General features: G+C 35.7%; 1 protein-coding gene across 1 annotated transcript; it reads right to left on the minus strand.

Moving 5' to 3' along the window:
• Positions 1-5082: 5082 nt before the first annotated feature.
• Positions 5083-6194, minus strand: LOC127802494 (putative invertase inhibitor). The gene has a single exon (XM_052338329.1). The coding sequence runs from the start codon at positions 5949-5951 to the stop codon at positions 5394-5396; it is 558 nt and encodes a 185-aa protein (XP_052194289.1). The 5' UTR covers positions 5952-6194; the 3' UTR covers positions 5083-5393.
• Positions 6195-14850: the final 8656 nt, after the last annotated feature.

Below are 14850 nucleotides of genomic sequence, written 5' to 3' on the forward strand. Positions count from 1 at the left end.
CGCGTTTGTTTTTCATTCTCAAACTCCAATTGTTTTTATTCTCAAACTCCAATTGTTTTTAGGTTGATTGGTGCGGCAACTAATATCTCAAGTTTGTATTGGTGGGTCGTGAGTTTGATTCTCATTTTATGTAATGAGGTAAAATTTCATATTTATGATTTATTTTTTTTATCAAAATTAAAAATACAAACGACAGGACCGCACAAAGATGATTATGCTAATTATTGTAGATAATTAATTTTGCTTGGGATGAGCCAGGAGAAAAGTGGTGTAGTCTTAGTGCTTCAAGTGATGTTATAGACACTCTAAGGACTTGTTTGATTGGTCATATTTTCTATGAAAAATTTTCATTTTCTATGTAAATTCTAATTTTGATGGTGTTTGATTAGTAATATTTTATAGGTAAAACTAATTTTCACTTTGGTCACGTGATGTCTCTTTTCTCACTTTTGATGGAAAACAAATTCTAAGGGGGGGGGATGAGAAAACATTTTCCAGGCAACCAGCGATGAGGGGACAGAGAAAGATGGTAGATCATTCCTGACCGCTCATTCCTCAAGTCTCTCTTTCATTTGACACCTGATCTTCGAGTTCCCCTTGTTCGTCGCCATCTCCATCAAATACAAGCTTCGAGGGTTCATCATCTTCATTCAAGGTAAACTTTCACCTTCCCCTGAAAGTAGATTTGTAGCGAGAGAGGGACAGAGGCAACGATGAAGTGAGTGAGAGAGAGGGCGAGCGAGAGAAAACGGCGGTGGGGGAGGCAGTGAGAAGAAGCGGGTTTGGGAGGCAGGAGGAGAGAGAGGGAGAAAGATGGGCAGCAACGACGAGGGGGGGACAGGGATGAGAAGTGGGTTTGGGAGGGAGGGAGGAGAGAGAGAGAGAAAGATGGGCAGTGGCGATGGTCGCTGCAACCTGCAATGGCGGTGGCGATGGTGGCTACAACCAACGATGAGGGGAGGCAGGGAAAGAGAAATGGGTTTGGGAGGGAGGGGGGAGAGAGAGAGAGAGAGATGGGTAGCGGAGATGGAAGCGGCGACAATGGTCGTTGTAACCAACGATGAGGGGAGGTAGGGGAGGAGAAATGGGTTTGGGAGAGAGAGGGGAGAAAGAGAGAGATGGGCAGCGGAGATGGAAGCGACGGCGATGGCCGCTGCAACCTGCAATGGCGGCGGTGATGGTTGCTGCAACCAGCGATGAGGGAAGGTAGGGAAGGAGAAGTGGGTTTGGGAGAGAGACAGATGAGGCGAGGATGAGGGAGGAGATAGTGGGTTTTGAGGAGAAAATTCCATAGAAAATAATATTGTAGTCAAACATCCTCAATTAATAATTTCTAGATAATTGAATTATCTAGAACTTATTTTCTTTCCATGCAAGTTCCTTATTTGTAATCAAACGCACCCTAATAGTTAAAACTACAATCGAGATGGCCTAAAACAAAGACATAATGGGGATTAAGGAAAGCAGTGGTTCTAATCTTCATTCATACCATTCTCAAACCATTATCTAATCTATTGCCTTTTGTGCCTGATCCATTCCAACACCACCATCTCTGATGGCAGAGCTACTTATACTTACTCTTGGCGTAGTATGGTTGGTTCTCAGGTAACAGATTGCACTTAATGATGCAGGTTCGAGTTATGACAGTTGCAGTGTTGGAATTTCACTTTCATGTGGGATGACTCCTTGTATACATCATGCATTATGCCTCCTATCTGGTGCGCTATCGTGTACCATAATTAACCCTTCCTATATGCGTGGGGCAATATGTGAGGGGCCCTTAAGGTGAGGGATTTCACCTTTTGCACCCAAGAGGTACTTATACTTAAAAGAAGGATAAGTACTCTTTATTTTATATATTTGCAACTTGATAATTTTATAATAAAGTCTTATAAAATTTTAAAAGATAAGCTAAACTCTTAACAAAACTAAAAATTTAATGGTTGTTGTGAGACAAATTAAAATATAAAGACTATTTTATTGTAAAACATATATAAAATTGAGAGAACAGCTCTATTATTTACCCTATTTGAATATATTTTCAGAGTTTTCCCTCTTAAATATATGAATTTTTTGAGTCAATTTGTAAAAAGAAAAACAGAAATGACTAAGATATGAAGAAAATTGAATGAACAATAAGTTTTTATGTTTTAAATTGTATCAATTTCATGCAAAGTTTATTTCTCACATAAACCATATCTTTTATTATTCATATTTTAATAGTTTTTATGTTACGTACTATTAAACTTAGTTTTTTGAAGTAATCAAACTCTTTTTAATATTTGTTGTAGTTATAGATATCCTTTTTAAAAATAAAAATAATATTAGATAAAAAAAATCATCTCTTTAAAAATTTATAACTTCTTGGTGAAGATTATGGAAAATATTTTTAAAAACATTAAGGAGTTTGAAAAAAACTTAATCAATCATTACTTATGAATTAAAATTTATTTTAACATTTAGATAAACAAGAGAATAAACTTAGATAGAATTTACACACCAAATAATTAAGTCTGTAAACAATGAGATTATCTAAGTGTCAAGAAGATGCCGCGAAATCTAAATCTAAGTTTAAAGTGGGTAGAGGTGCCCTGTGATCTCTCATTTATTTTTTGGTGGTGATAGTCTCCTCTTTGTTGGCACTGATGACAGATCTCATTCTCATTTGGAGGTTCTTCTTCGTGATTATTGTGTTGTTTTGTGGCAATTGGTTAATTCTGAGAAATCTTCAATGTTTTTCAGTTCTTATAAGCCACAAGGGGTTCAAGCACAAATTCACTCTTGTTTATAGGTTCGGGACGTAGACCCTAATGGAAAATACTTTAGTTTGCCATGTTTCATGGGGAGATCTAAGCTCCAGATTTTTAATGCTCTTAAAGGCAAGGTGTGGGGTTTGATTTAATTATATATGGCTGGCAAGAAAAGCTCTCTATGTGCAGCTGAGCTGGGAAAGAAGTGCTCATCAAAGCTGTTGCCCAAGTTTCTTCTTGCCCCTCAGTATGCAAGGTGTTGGAATTAAGTAGCTTGGCACTATTCTAAGAGTGGGGAATACCCAGTTAAAAGCAGGTACCATTTGCAAATTTCTACCGTCGAGGTTGGTCATGTCCCATCTGTTAGTGATTCACATACCATGCATGGAGCAGTCTTGGAAGCAGATCTAGCACTTCTCTATTCTATCAAAAATTAAGTTTTTTTTCTTTTCCCGTGAAGGTTGGTGTCAAATGCCTTGTCAATGAGGACCAATTTAGCACACGTTTGGTGGTGTCGAATGTCAACTGGCTTGGAGTGCGATTGTACTCAAATGTTCTTAAATTTATTTTGTGATTGCAAGGTGATTCACGTACGATATATATGCGTAGTTAAAGTCAGATAATTTTGTCCAGTGAAACTTTAACATCTTTGTTTGCCACAAACTATTTTATTACCTTGTTTCCATCATTGGTCAAAGAGGATGTGGAGTTATTTATGGTCATGTGTTGGAGGGTTTGGTTTGTTTGGAATCAACTTTTACATATCCTGGGCCGATATCTCCTTTTTCTTTTGTGATTCTGTTTGCTCAACAGTATTTGAGTTGTTATCCAGATGCATAGAAGGCGTGCTCTATTGGGTAGCTGACAATTATTCGTAGTCAAGGTTGGAAACCTTCTCCTAGGCAAATTTTCAAGCTAAATATAGATTGGGTGATGCATCGTGAGCAATGAGTTGCTGGGTGTGGGGGTTATAATTTGTTAATGATGTAGCCTACATTGAGTCTTGGCCCATTCTTGAAGGTCTTTTTTAGCAGTGAGGTCAAGGTTGGGCAATTATATGTTGAAGGAGATTCGGTAAATGTGATTCAACTTTACAACACAAGTCTAGTTTTCTTAATTAGCATCTTATGGCCATTATATTTTGGGCATTCTCACTTTGATGGATAATCAGGAGGGGATGGTCTTCTGCTACATTTGTTGGGGTAAAAGTAAGGTAGCTCATTTTTAGCTCAATTGGGATCTTAATCTTCTTCCCCCCCCCTATTTAATAGGTCTCATAGCCTCACAATTAATTTAAATTGTTTCACATTTCAATTTCATAGTTATGAGTATAAAACATTTGAAATTTTAAAATTTAAAATGTAACATGATGTTTAAAGGTGGAACGGAAAGTATGTTAAATATATATTTATAAAGTTATTGAAAAACCAATTCATTTGACATCTGGGCATGTGTCTTTGATCTGGCATGGTTTCTGTGAAGGATTTTGCTTGTTGGGGGCCATTCCCTGCCCTGCCCTGTCCTGGAGGTGTGAAGAAAAGGACATGAAACTGCCTGGAAGGCTGTTTTGGGCATAGGTCAAATATTGTTTGCTCTTCTTTTATCTCAAAGACGTACGCCACCAACATCAACACCTTGAAATTGAATATTTAGAGTATGAGCCCGGTATTGTGACTGGTAACAAACTACCCAAATTAAATTCGACAGTACCATGTGTAGATGTTGGATTATAGAAATTAAAATTTATATTACGCATTATAGTAAAAATACAGAAATACTTGCATACACTCTGGAGCAGATCTAAGAATTTAAAACGGAAGGGCCAATCTGTGAACATAAAGGAAGAGAGAGAGAATGGGAAGGCAGAGGCTGGTTTGTGGCCTCTTCTTCTCTCTTTACATAGGAAGTGGTCCGTGACATAAATAATTAATTTACATGTGTATAGTTAAGTAGGGGCTAAAGCTCTCCCAGATTTGTCCTGCATACACTAAACTAGTTTTGTAATAATATATTTTATTTGCTTTCGTTGTTATCTTGTGAAGTAATAATCCCAATTCTTAGTTTGCATATCAAATGACCTATTAGTTTGGATAAGAATTTTATGCTACAGTGAACTCTTTTGTGATTGTCATATCTAACTTTTGTATTAGAGCTATTCTTTTTTAACTAACACACAAATTATGAGTTAAAATAAAGCTGAATACAAAACTAACATTTTCCTAATCAAAAATTTTCATGTGAAAATGTAATTGCTATATCACATGAACAGATTTTTTTTTTATGTATATATGAACAGCTTTCATTTACAACACATTCATGAAACATATGATTTTTTTTATATAATTTGAGAAAGGGAAAATCCTTTTTGCTGACACCCTTTCTTTTTTTCTATTATCTTTTTCCTTTGCCACAATTAATTCAGGACTCGGGTCTGGAAACTTTGTACTTAGTTTACAAACAAAGTCTGAAACAAAAGATTGATTACAAGTCACTCAATCTTCAACCCATTAACAAAGACATGGCGGCCTTACTCTTATCCAGTCTCCGCAAACCAATAAAGCAAGAAATTAACAAGAAGAAAGATAGAAAATAATCTGAAACAGTATACAATTTTGATCACACACCAAGATCAATATTGATGACTTAATAATTTGAACCAGTCTGAAGCATATGCATAATGGAAAGAGCTATGGCAGAGAGCCCAAAAGTGTCATTATTTCTCTTCGTCAATGGCGAAACCCCATCCTTCATCTCCTGGAACCCATCTTCACAAGTCGTAGCGGCATCCATAACATAGCTCATCTGAACATTGGCATCAAGATACTTCTTTGAGTTGTAGCATTTCATCGCTTCTTTCACCGAAGGAATGGCATCGGAGTAGAGCTCCAGGCAGTCTCTCAGGTATGGCTTGACATGGGCGTCAATCTTCTTGTCCTTGAGCAGCTGCTTGATATGGCACCGCGCGTCGGTGACGTTGAACCGAACAAGCCTGATAGCGATCATCCCGAGTCCCCGGAGGCTCGCGCAGCGGCTGGCGGGGGCCGCGTCGAGGGAGGTGGTGCAGAAGGCGAATTTTAGGTTGGGGTCTCGTTGACAGCATGCCTGGCAGGTTTCACGGATGAGGGTTTGGGCTGCAGTGGCATTGAAGGAGAGGAAGAAAATGGAGAAAGAGAGGAGAATGAAGGGGAAGAAATGCTTCATTTTGAGGGTTTTATTGGGGGATAGATGGGCTAGTTCTTGTGACAGGCCAAGGGACTGGCTTTATATAGTATGGGGGGAACGGATTGGTGTGTGGACAGTTTTAAACGAAAATAATGAGTTTGGACTTTGTGGGCTCCCGAATTTATTATTTATTCATGAAAATTATATGTTGATAAGAATGTTTATGTTTTTGTTTGAAATCAAAATATTGTTTTGATTTAAAATTCTAATTCTCGGGACCTTATCACTCATTGATAAATTATAAATATTAGTTTATAAATACACAAAAAGATTTAAACTTTTATATATGTAACTCATATAGATTAAAGTTTGTAAAATGACCATGCTTCTAAGGTAAGAAATGGCATGCCCTCTAGAAATGGTAATTGATAAATTAAGAATACAAGAAGAAGAAGATTTTTATAAATTAACATTCTTATTTTAAAATTCTTAATTAAATTTTTTACCAAATTTAGATGCTATCAAAGTTGGGTTGGGTGGGTGGAGTAAGATCCCGGGTACTTGGTTAAAAAAAAAAAATTATAAAGTATTAGTTGATATTCATTGATTGGTTATATTAGGTAGATAATTTCTTGGCCTACGCTAACTATACGAACTAGTGGGTATTTTTTTGGCGTTAATTTTAAAGAAGGGAATGAAAAACAAGAAAGGACACAGCAAGACATGCTTGTCTTCGTCTCTGTGATTCTATTTTTTAAAATTGAAAACAATGAAAATGCCACTATCTTTCTTTGTACAAATTCTGTCATGTTTCTTGAGACCATTTTAGAAGAAAGAAAAGAATAATGTAATTTATTAATACAATGCATCATATTGGTACAAGCACCAAATTACCAATGCCTGGCACGTGGGTCTATAAGATAATTTGTAATTGTATACGATCAAGTAACATGGGATGTTTTTATGATAAGTTGAGCCTACGAGCAGAGAAGTTTGCTTGAATTAAGGAGAAAAAATTGGGGGGATGGGCATCTTTAGTTTCCTTTAAAGGGTGGTTAATTGAAGTAAGTAACTATCAATTCCTTCGCCTTGCGTAAATAAATGCACACAGATCACATGTACCGGAAAACATATCAACGCAGAGAAGGGGGTGGGTCTCATTTCTGTCTTGCTTATACGCATCTGCGCCTCTTGTCATGGAAGTCCCCCAAAGGCATTTTCACATTGGCTTCATTGGTTTTCATGGCCCATATCAACCTTAATTTTCCCTAACTTCAGTCAATTTACAATTTAGCGGTTTAAGATTAGGAGTTCAAGAGATCAAGTTCCGTTTTGTTTGGAGAGTCTTGTTATCTTGTTTGCATCAGACAATAGTTGCGGCCGTCGATCGAGAGTGGATTGGGTTGGGTTGGATTGGGTTGAGTGTGTGGATCCCGCACCCCCTTATGGGGCCCACATCCTCTCTAGAACAAAATCATTTGTTTGGATGATTTGTTGTGTTTGAAAATTTAAAAAGATTCAATTGATGGCTTTGCTAAACGTATTTCATTTAATATCACTATTTTTTCAATAAATATGATGATTTTATCAGCCATAATTTTTTTTCACATAATATTGTAAAATATGCGTTAGCATTATTGAGTGAGAAAGATATCTATTGTGTCATAGGTAAAAGTCAAAAAAACTCAAAATATCTTTTTGGGCTCAAAGACATAAATTTCCCATATATGAGGGTCCCGTACAAAGCGCGCGAACACGATAAGTTTGACATTTAAAAATTCTTTTAACTATTTCAAGAAAATGATAGATAATTATTCATAACGAATTTTAATTCTAAAATGATTATAAAATACTTGGATAAGCATCATCCCTACAAAATCTATCCCTAAAAGGGGCAAGATAAATATTATCTATAAAAGATAAAAGTTATCTGTATCTTAATTCTAATAGATTTTAAAATACTATGATAAATGTTATCTACAACTACCCTAGTCCCAATCAAATTATGATCAATCAAGATAAACGTTATTTATAAGAATCATAATTCTGCTACATTTTAAATCACTTTATATTTCTCCATAAATAAAGAGGCATTCATTCTTAAAGGGGAGGACGTTTTCTATATTAATTTCAATATAGTTTCTTTTATCATACTCAGTGTTTAATTTAAGAGTCGGAGTATTTGTGCAGGAATCTCCTTGCGCCCTTTGACTGTTTTCTTCTTTTTGTAGGATCAGTCGATTTGAAAACGACGTTTCCATTCAACAAATTTATTGTTGTATCCATGCAACAATAATTGGTGTCGTCTGTGAAAAATGTCCAAAAAGCCTATAAATATTACAATGTCTTTTACACAATGTTAAGCCGCATGAAGCCTCAATTGAGAAAGAATGCATTACACATATTCACATATATGATAATCTCATTAACAGACCCCCAAATAGCCAAGAAGAGACACACGTAACAGCGGTCGTGGGAAGCTATTGATGACGAAGGCAACAAGGCCAACGATGAACGTTGGAACCGGAGCAAGCAACGACGGCAGGGCAGTCGTCGGCGACGGAACATGATTGCGGGGAGCTAAAGGCGAACAAGGCTACAAGCCGGCAGGAGTGATGGTGGGCCGCTGGCAACTAGCGACGGCGACAACAAAAGTGATGGCAGTGAACCCAGCAGTTGGTGCTTCGTCTGAGGGGTGACATGCAGATTTTTGTGAAAATCTTGATCGGCAATGACAATTGGCTAGTAAGGTGGTATGTTATATGTTATATGTTATATATTATATATATACATATATATATATATTATCTTCAGGCGCTTCTGAAGAAGCTTGACAACGAAAGGGTAGTGACCCATTAAAAATGACAGCCATGAACAGAACCCATGGGAATTTTGCAAGCCCATGCCACATCAAAGACATCTATTTCAAGTCAATACATACAACATAGTGCAATTGAAACAAGGGTTGGGCTTAGTCGGGATTCGTATTCCCAAGTCAAAAGGAACCTCCGCCTCTAACATCGCCACAAATCCTCCACTGTTAAGCCTTTACCCTCTCGCTTCTCATAGTCTTCCAAGGAGGGTCTTGTTCATGCAAATCACATCCATTCTCTCTTCATATTCAAATATAGCTACGCGGTTACATCAAGTAATAGCAATGAAGAATCGAAGATCACAATTCAGCTAATGGTCCTACGCTTCATCGAGTTTTTTTAAATTCACCATACTGCGAATTACCCGATCGAAGCCAACTCAATCACTGATTTATATTTCGGGTTGGATCGAAGTTCTAGACCCACCGGGGTAAGATGACCCATAGATCTGCCACCTGTTGAGGCTATCGATGTTGGGTGAGTTGTCGCATGCCATATGGCATATTTAAGAGATTTTGGGGATTTTTCTTTCTCCACAACGATTTCTTGGAGGATATCAGTAGCGGGGGATGGCACTTAAGGAGGGAAAATTGAAAATAGTAGAAGAATATAATAAAGAAAGGAAGCGGTGGAATAAAGCAACAATTAGAGGAGATTAATAGTTATTTAATATAACAAAGGGAAGAAAGTAGAGCAATTGAGGACAAACACAGCTAGCTTCAAGTAGCAAGCCAGCCCCAAGTAACTGGTGGCCTCATCCACGCAAGGCTCACCCAAGCCATGCACAGAAGAGGGCAGACATGGCCCATGCAATGAGCAAATGGGCGAGCAGGTTTGGATCCAGTTCCAAATCTATGTCAAATTTGGGTAGGGGAGCTTTTCTTCTTTCAGACTTAGGCATTATGCCGATCTATAAAAATAAAATATTGTTATTCTTTAATTGCGGACGTAGACGTTACATTGAACCGCAAAAATAAAATATTGATATTCTTTCGAATTGCAGATGTAGGCGTTATGTAGAACAACGAAAATAAAATATGGATATTTTCTTTAAGTGCGGACGTAGGCGTTCATTGAATCGGGAAAACAAAATATGAATATTATTTAATCGCGAACGTAGGCCTATAACGTCGAACCGCGTGAATAAAATGCTCATCGCGAACATAAGCCTACAACGCCAAACCAACTAGAGAACCAACTAGCTTATTTCATGCACATTATTGAAATAATGTGCATCTCTTGCCTTTTGTAGAGAATTGAGTTAAATAGAGAACCAACTAGCTTTGAACTATTTACATAGCTCAAACACTACAAAACCAAAGACGGTTGAATCTCTTCAAAAGCTGCAAATATTGCCATAAGTACTAATTTTCTAACCAAATTTAATATTTATATTGACATCATAATATGAAATTCAATTTTGTTTCACATAATTTACTTGCATCTAAATTTATTATTTTATGATGAGTTTAATAGGTGACGAGGGGAGAGTCTCTTATCACAAGCATCTACAGAGGCAAGTTCTAGAGGGCAGTTGTCAAGCACCTCTTACAACGACATTTATATGGTTGTGGTTAGAGGACAGAATAAGAAGGGGTGCATATTTGGCCTCAAGATAGGATATCCGAAGTATATGGAGCATTCATCCAGTATAGTTGTGTCTCCAACTGAGATGGATGTTATGCGGCAAAGGATCTCTAGCTTGACAATAGAGGTGTAGTCACAACAAGAGATGATACGCACACTCTTTCAGTACCTGGGGATCACCTAGATGCTCCTAAGTCATCATTCACTAGCTCAGCCCTTTTAGAGTTTTCACCTCAGCCAGTTGCTCTAAAGGAAAATTTTAACCAATTTTGTGACCAATTTTAACAAAATTTAGGGACAATCTTTTTTTTTTTAGACAAAAAAAATTGTCTCTAATTAGAGATGGAATAAAATTTGTGTCTCTAATTATTTAATGACAGTGCTTTTAGAGATGGAATTCCATCTCTAATTTCGTCTCTAAACCTTTAGAGAGGGAATTTTAAGGGTTTAGAGACCGATTTTAAGGGTATTGTCTCTAAACCCTACATTGTTTGTAGTGAAGAGATTTATATTCTTAATGTTGTCTAATCTTCTAGAGGCATGCTAGAGAAGACACCAAATTATAAGCCCACTATTGTTGGTTTATAGTGTAAGCTTTGGTTGAACTTTAGTGTTGTAGATTTACCTTTGATTTGAGAGGTTTTTCATATTAAAAATTCTGGTGTTTGTTGTGGTATGAGTTGCTGGAATTTATAATTTGTTATTGGTTTTGGTTATTGCTTACTATTTAATTGACACAAGAGAGAAAAGAAGCAAATTTATGTATTTGCTTACTATCAGAGTCATGTTCATTAGTGAAGTGATCCTTGTTTCTAATTAAATAAAAGTGATTCTCGTGTCTTATTAAATGAAGAAGGAAGGTTCTAAATATTATAATATGTTCAAACTTATTTCTTTGAATTACTCTATTTGGAAAACTATGATGGAAGATTTCCCGTATTGTAAGGACTTGTTTGATCCTGTAAAAAGTAAAGGGATTAAGCCCAAATCAGGATGCATAAAAATGGAAGAAATTGAACGAAAAATTTATTGGTCAAATCAAACAATGGGTTAACACAAGTGTGTTTCATCATGTAGCATAGGAAATACATGCTTATGCACATTGAGTAAAATTGGAGAATCTCTATGAATGAAAGAATGCACAAAGTAAGGCTTAAATGATATAGATGAGGTAACAATCTTTAATTCTCCTGAGTTATTTACCTGATAGTTTGGAAACTTTGGCCATGTCTCTAAGTAACTCAACTCAATGATTTGATAACAATGAGCATTTTAAAAGACATCGTACTTAATGAAGAGAAAGAACATGATAAATTTACTTTTGAGTTTGAGACACTAATCATAGAAAAAAAAAAGGAGAAGCAAAATGAAAAGTGCTAGTGATTATTTTCTTGATTCAAGAAATAGAGGCAAGCTAAAACAAGGAAAAAGATTACTTGTTATCACTGTGGCAAACCAAGTCATTTTAAAAGGGAGTGCACAAAATTTAAAAGAGCACAATCTGAGGATAAAAATGAAAAAGAAGAAAAAGATAGAACAACAGTTGCGTTCGATGGTAATGTACAGTAAAGGTATTTTTTTTTAAAAAACCTTACACTCATTGTTTAACAGGAAAACAAAATAAAGTTAAATTTCATAGTTTTTTTTTTTCATATAAAAAAGATAATATTCTAAATTTGATTCATACTAATGTTTGCACTATGAAAACTAAAACTCTTGGTGGTGCTTTATATATTGTAACTTTTATTGATAATCACTCTAGAAAAGTATTGGTTTTTGCTTTGAAAGCTAAAGATCAAGTGTTGGGAACTTTCATACAATTTCATGTCAAAGTTGAAAGAAAGAGTAGAAATCAGTTGGAATCTATTCATAAAGATAATGGTGATGAATACAGGGGGTCATTTGAAGAGTTTTACAGAGTTCATGGTATTAGACTTGAGAAAAACTATTCACAAAATCCCATAATAAAATGGAGTAACTCAAAGGATGGACATGACAAATTGCGAAAGAATTGTTTGTATGTTGTCACATTCAAGTTTACCAAATTCTTTTTGGGAGAGGCATTACAAACTACAGTTGATCTAATTTACATTTCTCCTTCAGTCTATTGGATGGTGATGTTTCTAACAAAGTTTGGACAAGGAATGATGTTTCTTGTGGACATTTCAAGGTGTTTGGCTGCAGAACATTTGTTTATATTCGTAGAGATGAAAGATCCAAGCTTGATAGTAAGACAAAACAATGTGTCTTCTTAGGTTATGGGCATGAGGAGTTTGGTTATAGGTTGTGGGATCCAAAGGTCTAAAACTAAAACCTACTAATAAAGCCTATTGATTTGATTTCTATTTCTTATCTACCTATGGTGTATGATGATCATAGAGAGAATGTGCATGAAGATTATGATAGTACTGTTGGTGGTGAGACTAAAATTGATGACATGGAATTAATTAGAGCAGTTTTTAGATGAAGTGTCTCCTGAATCCCCATGGAATTTCAAGAATTCTTGTTATATGTTGATTCCAACCCTCAATGTAAAGTTTGAGTTAAGAATATCTACCAAATACCTTCAACCCTCTAAAAGATATCCCTCTACGAAATATATTTGGTTACTAATGGAGGAGAGCCAAAAAGTTACTAAGAGGTTTTTGTACATGATAAGAAAAATGAGTGGTTGAAAGGTATGTAAGATGAGAAGAAATCCTTACAAGAGAATAAGATTTATGAGTTGGTGAAATTGCCTAAAGACAAGAGAGCACTCAAGAGCAAGTGAGTTTATAGATTAAAGACAAAAAGAGAATAGCTCATAGCCAAAGTACAAAGCATGGTTAGTTGTGAAGGGATTTGGTTGGGAATTGATTTTGAAGAGATATTTTCACTTGTGGTAAAAAAGTCTCCTATCAGAGTTGTTTCAGATTTGGTTATCAGTTTAAATTTAGAGATTGAATAGCTTGGTGTGAATCCCACATTCCCCCATGGTGATTTAAAGGAGGATATTTATATAGAGCAACCAAAATGACTTGAAGTCAAAGGTAAGAAACATCTTGTGTGCAAGTTGAAAATAAGTGTACATAGGCTTAAATAGACACTGCCACAATGGTATAAAAAAATTTATTCTTTCATGGTGGATCATGGATATGACAAATTACTTATGATCATTATATTTATAAAGAAATTTTATTATGTTGAAAAAGTGCTTTAAAGATTTAATATGAGCAAAACAAAATCAATAAATTTTCCACTTGCAAGTCATTTTAAGTTAAATTCCAAGTAAAGTCCTACGAGTGAGAAAGACAATGAAAAGATGAAAAGTGTGCCCTATGCATCAGCACTTGGCAATTTAATGTATGTTATGATATGGACCAAACTAGATATTGCTCATGTTGTTGGAGTACTTAGTCGGTTTATCTCCAATCATGTCAAAAAACATTGAGCAGCTCAAATGGATTCTAAAGAAGATCCAAAAAGTACTTCCAAAGTATGTTTATGTTTTGGTAATGATAAGCTTGTGCTTAATAGGTTTACAAAAGCAAATAGGACATGTGATCTTGATTCTAGGAAGTCTACTTCTAGGTATTTAATTATATTTTTTGGAGGAGCAGTCTCATGGCAGTTGCTTATGAAAAAAACTTGATCATTGTAGAAGGAAAGTAGACTTGGTGGAGCCCCCACATTGCGAGGAAGGGGAGATTTGTTAGTTAGGTCTCACCTATGTTGAGGATACACAAAAATAAAGAAAGAAAAACAGTTATTGAAAAAAAAAAAAAAAACTGCCATACTGTTTTTGGTGCTTTAAAAGAATGTGACAAAAATGTGAGAGAGGGAAGGAAGAAACTATAAAGAAAAGAAGGCAAAAACAATGCAATTTTCTGTGTATAAGCAACTTTGATGCTATGATTAGATGGACAATTTTGGTCTAATTTTATTGGACTTTTAGGATGTTGCTGTTAGCATTCTGAAATAAAGATTCTACTCGTTTTGACCATTGATTTGATCTCTCAGATGTTCAATTTTGTTACTATTACAACAATCTATTATTGGTGAGATTGTTCTTAATCTCAAAGTTTATGTTAAAATTCACTGTATTTGTGATTATAACTCAAGTAATTTATATTTTTAATGTTATTTAATTTGAAAATAATATTACAAAAGATATCAAATTATAAATTTGTTATTAATTTATAATAAAATAGATTATTATGTTGACCACGTCGGACAATATAAGATTTGTCCGATACGAGCAAAATTAGAAAGGATGGGGGCCCCGCCCCCTTTGCATGCCATTGTTTTAAAAATCGGACCGGACCGGCCGGCCGGACCGAAAAAATCGGGAACCGGTGGCCTATCCGGTCCGATTTGACATAAAAAACCCAAATCTTCATCAACCCGGTCAAAATCGGTCGAACCGGTGAACCGGGAACGGATTGACCCCGGTTTTTTTCACCCTCATACTTATTTTTAAAATTTTAATTCTTAATTAA

This window comes from Diospyros lotus, chromosome 5 (assembly GCF_014633365.1).
Source record: "Diospyros lotus cultivar Yz01 chromosome 5, ASM1463336v1, whole genome shotgun sequence".
Lineage (NCBI taxonomy): Eukaryota > Viridiplantae > Streptophyta > Magnoliopsida > Ericales > Ebenaceae > Diospyros > Diospyros lotus.

Bases quoted from the DNA above. Each gene is read 5' to 3' on its own strand.
- LOC127802494 (XM_052338329.1), bottom strand. From the start codon at position 5,951: ATGAAGCATTTCTTCCCCTTCATTCTCCTCTCTTTCTCCATTTTCTTC.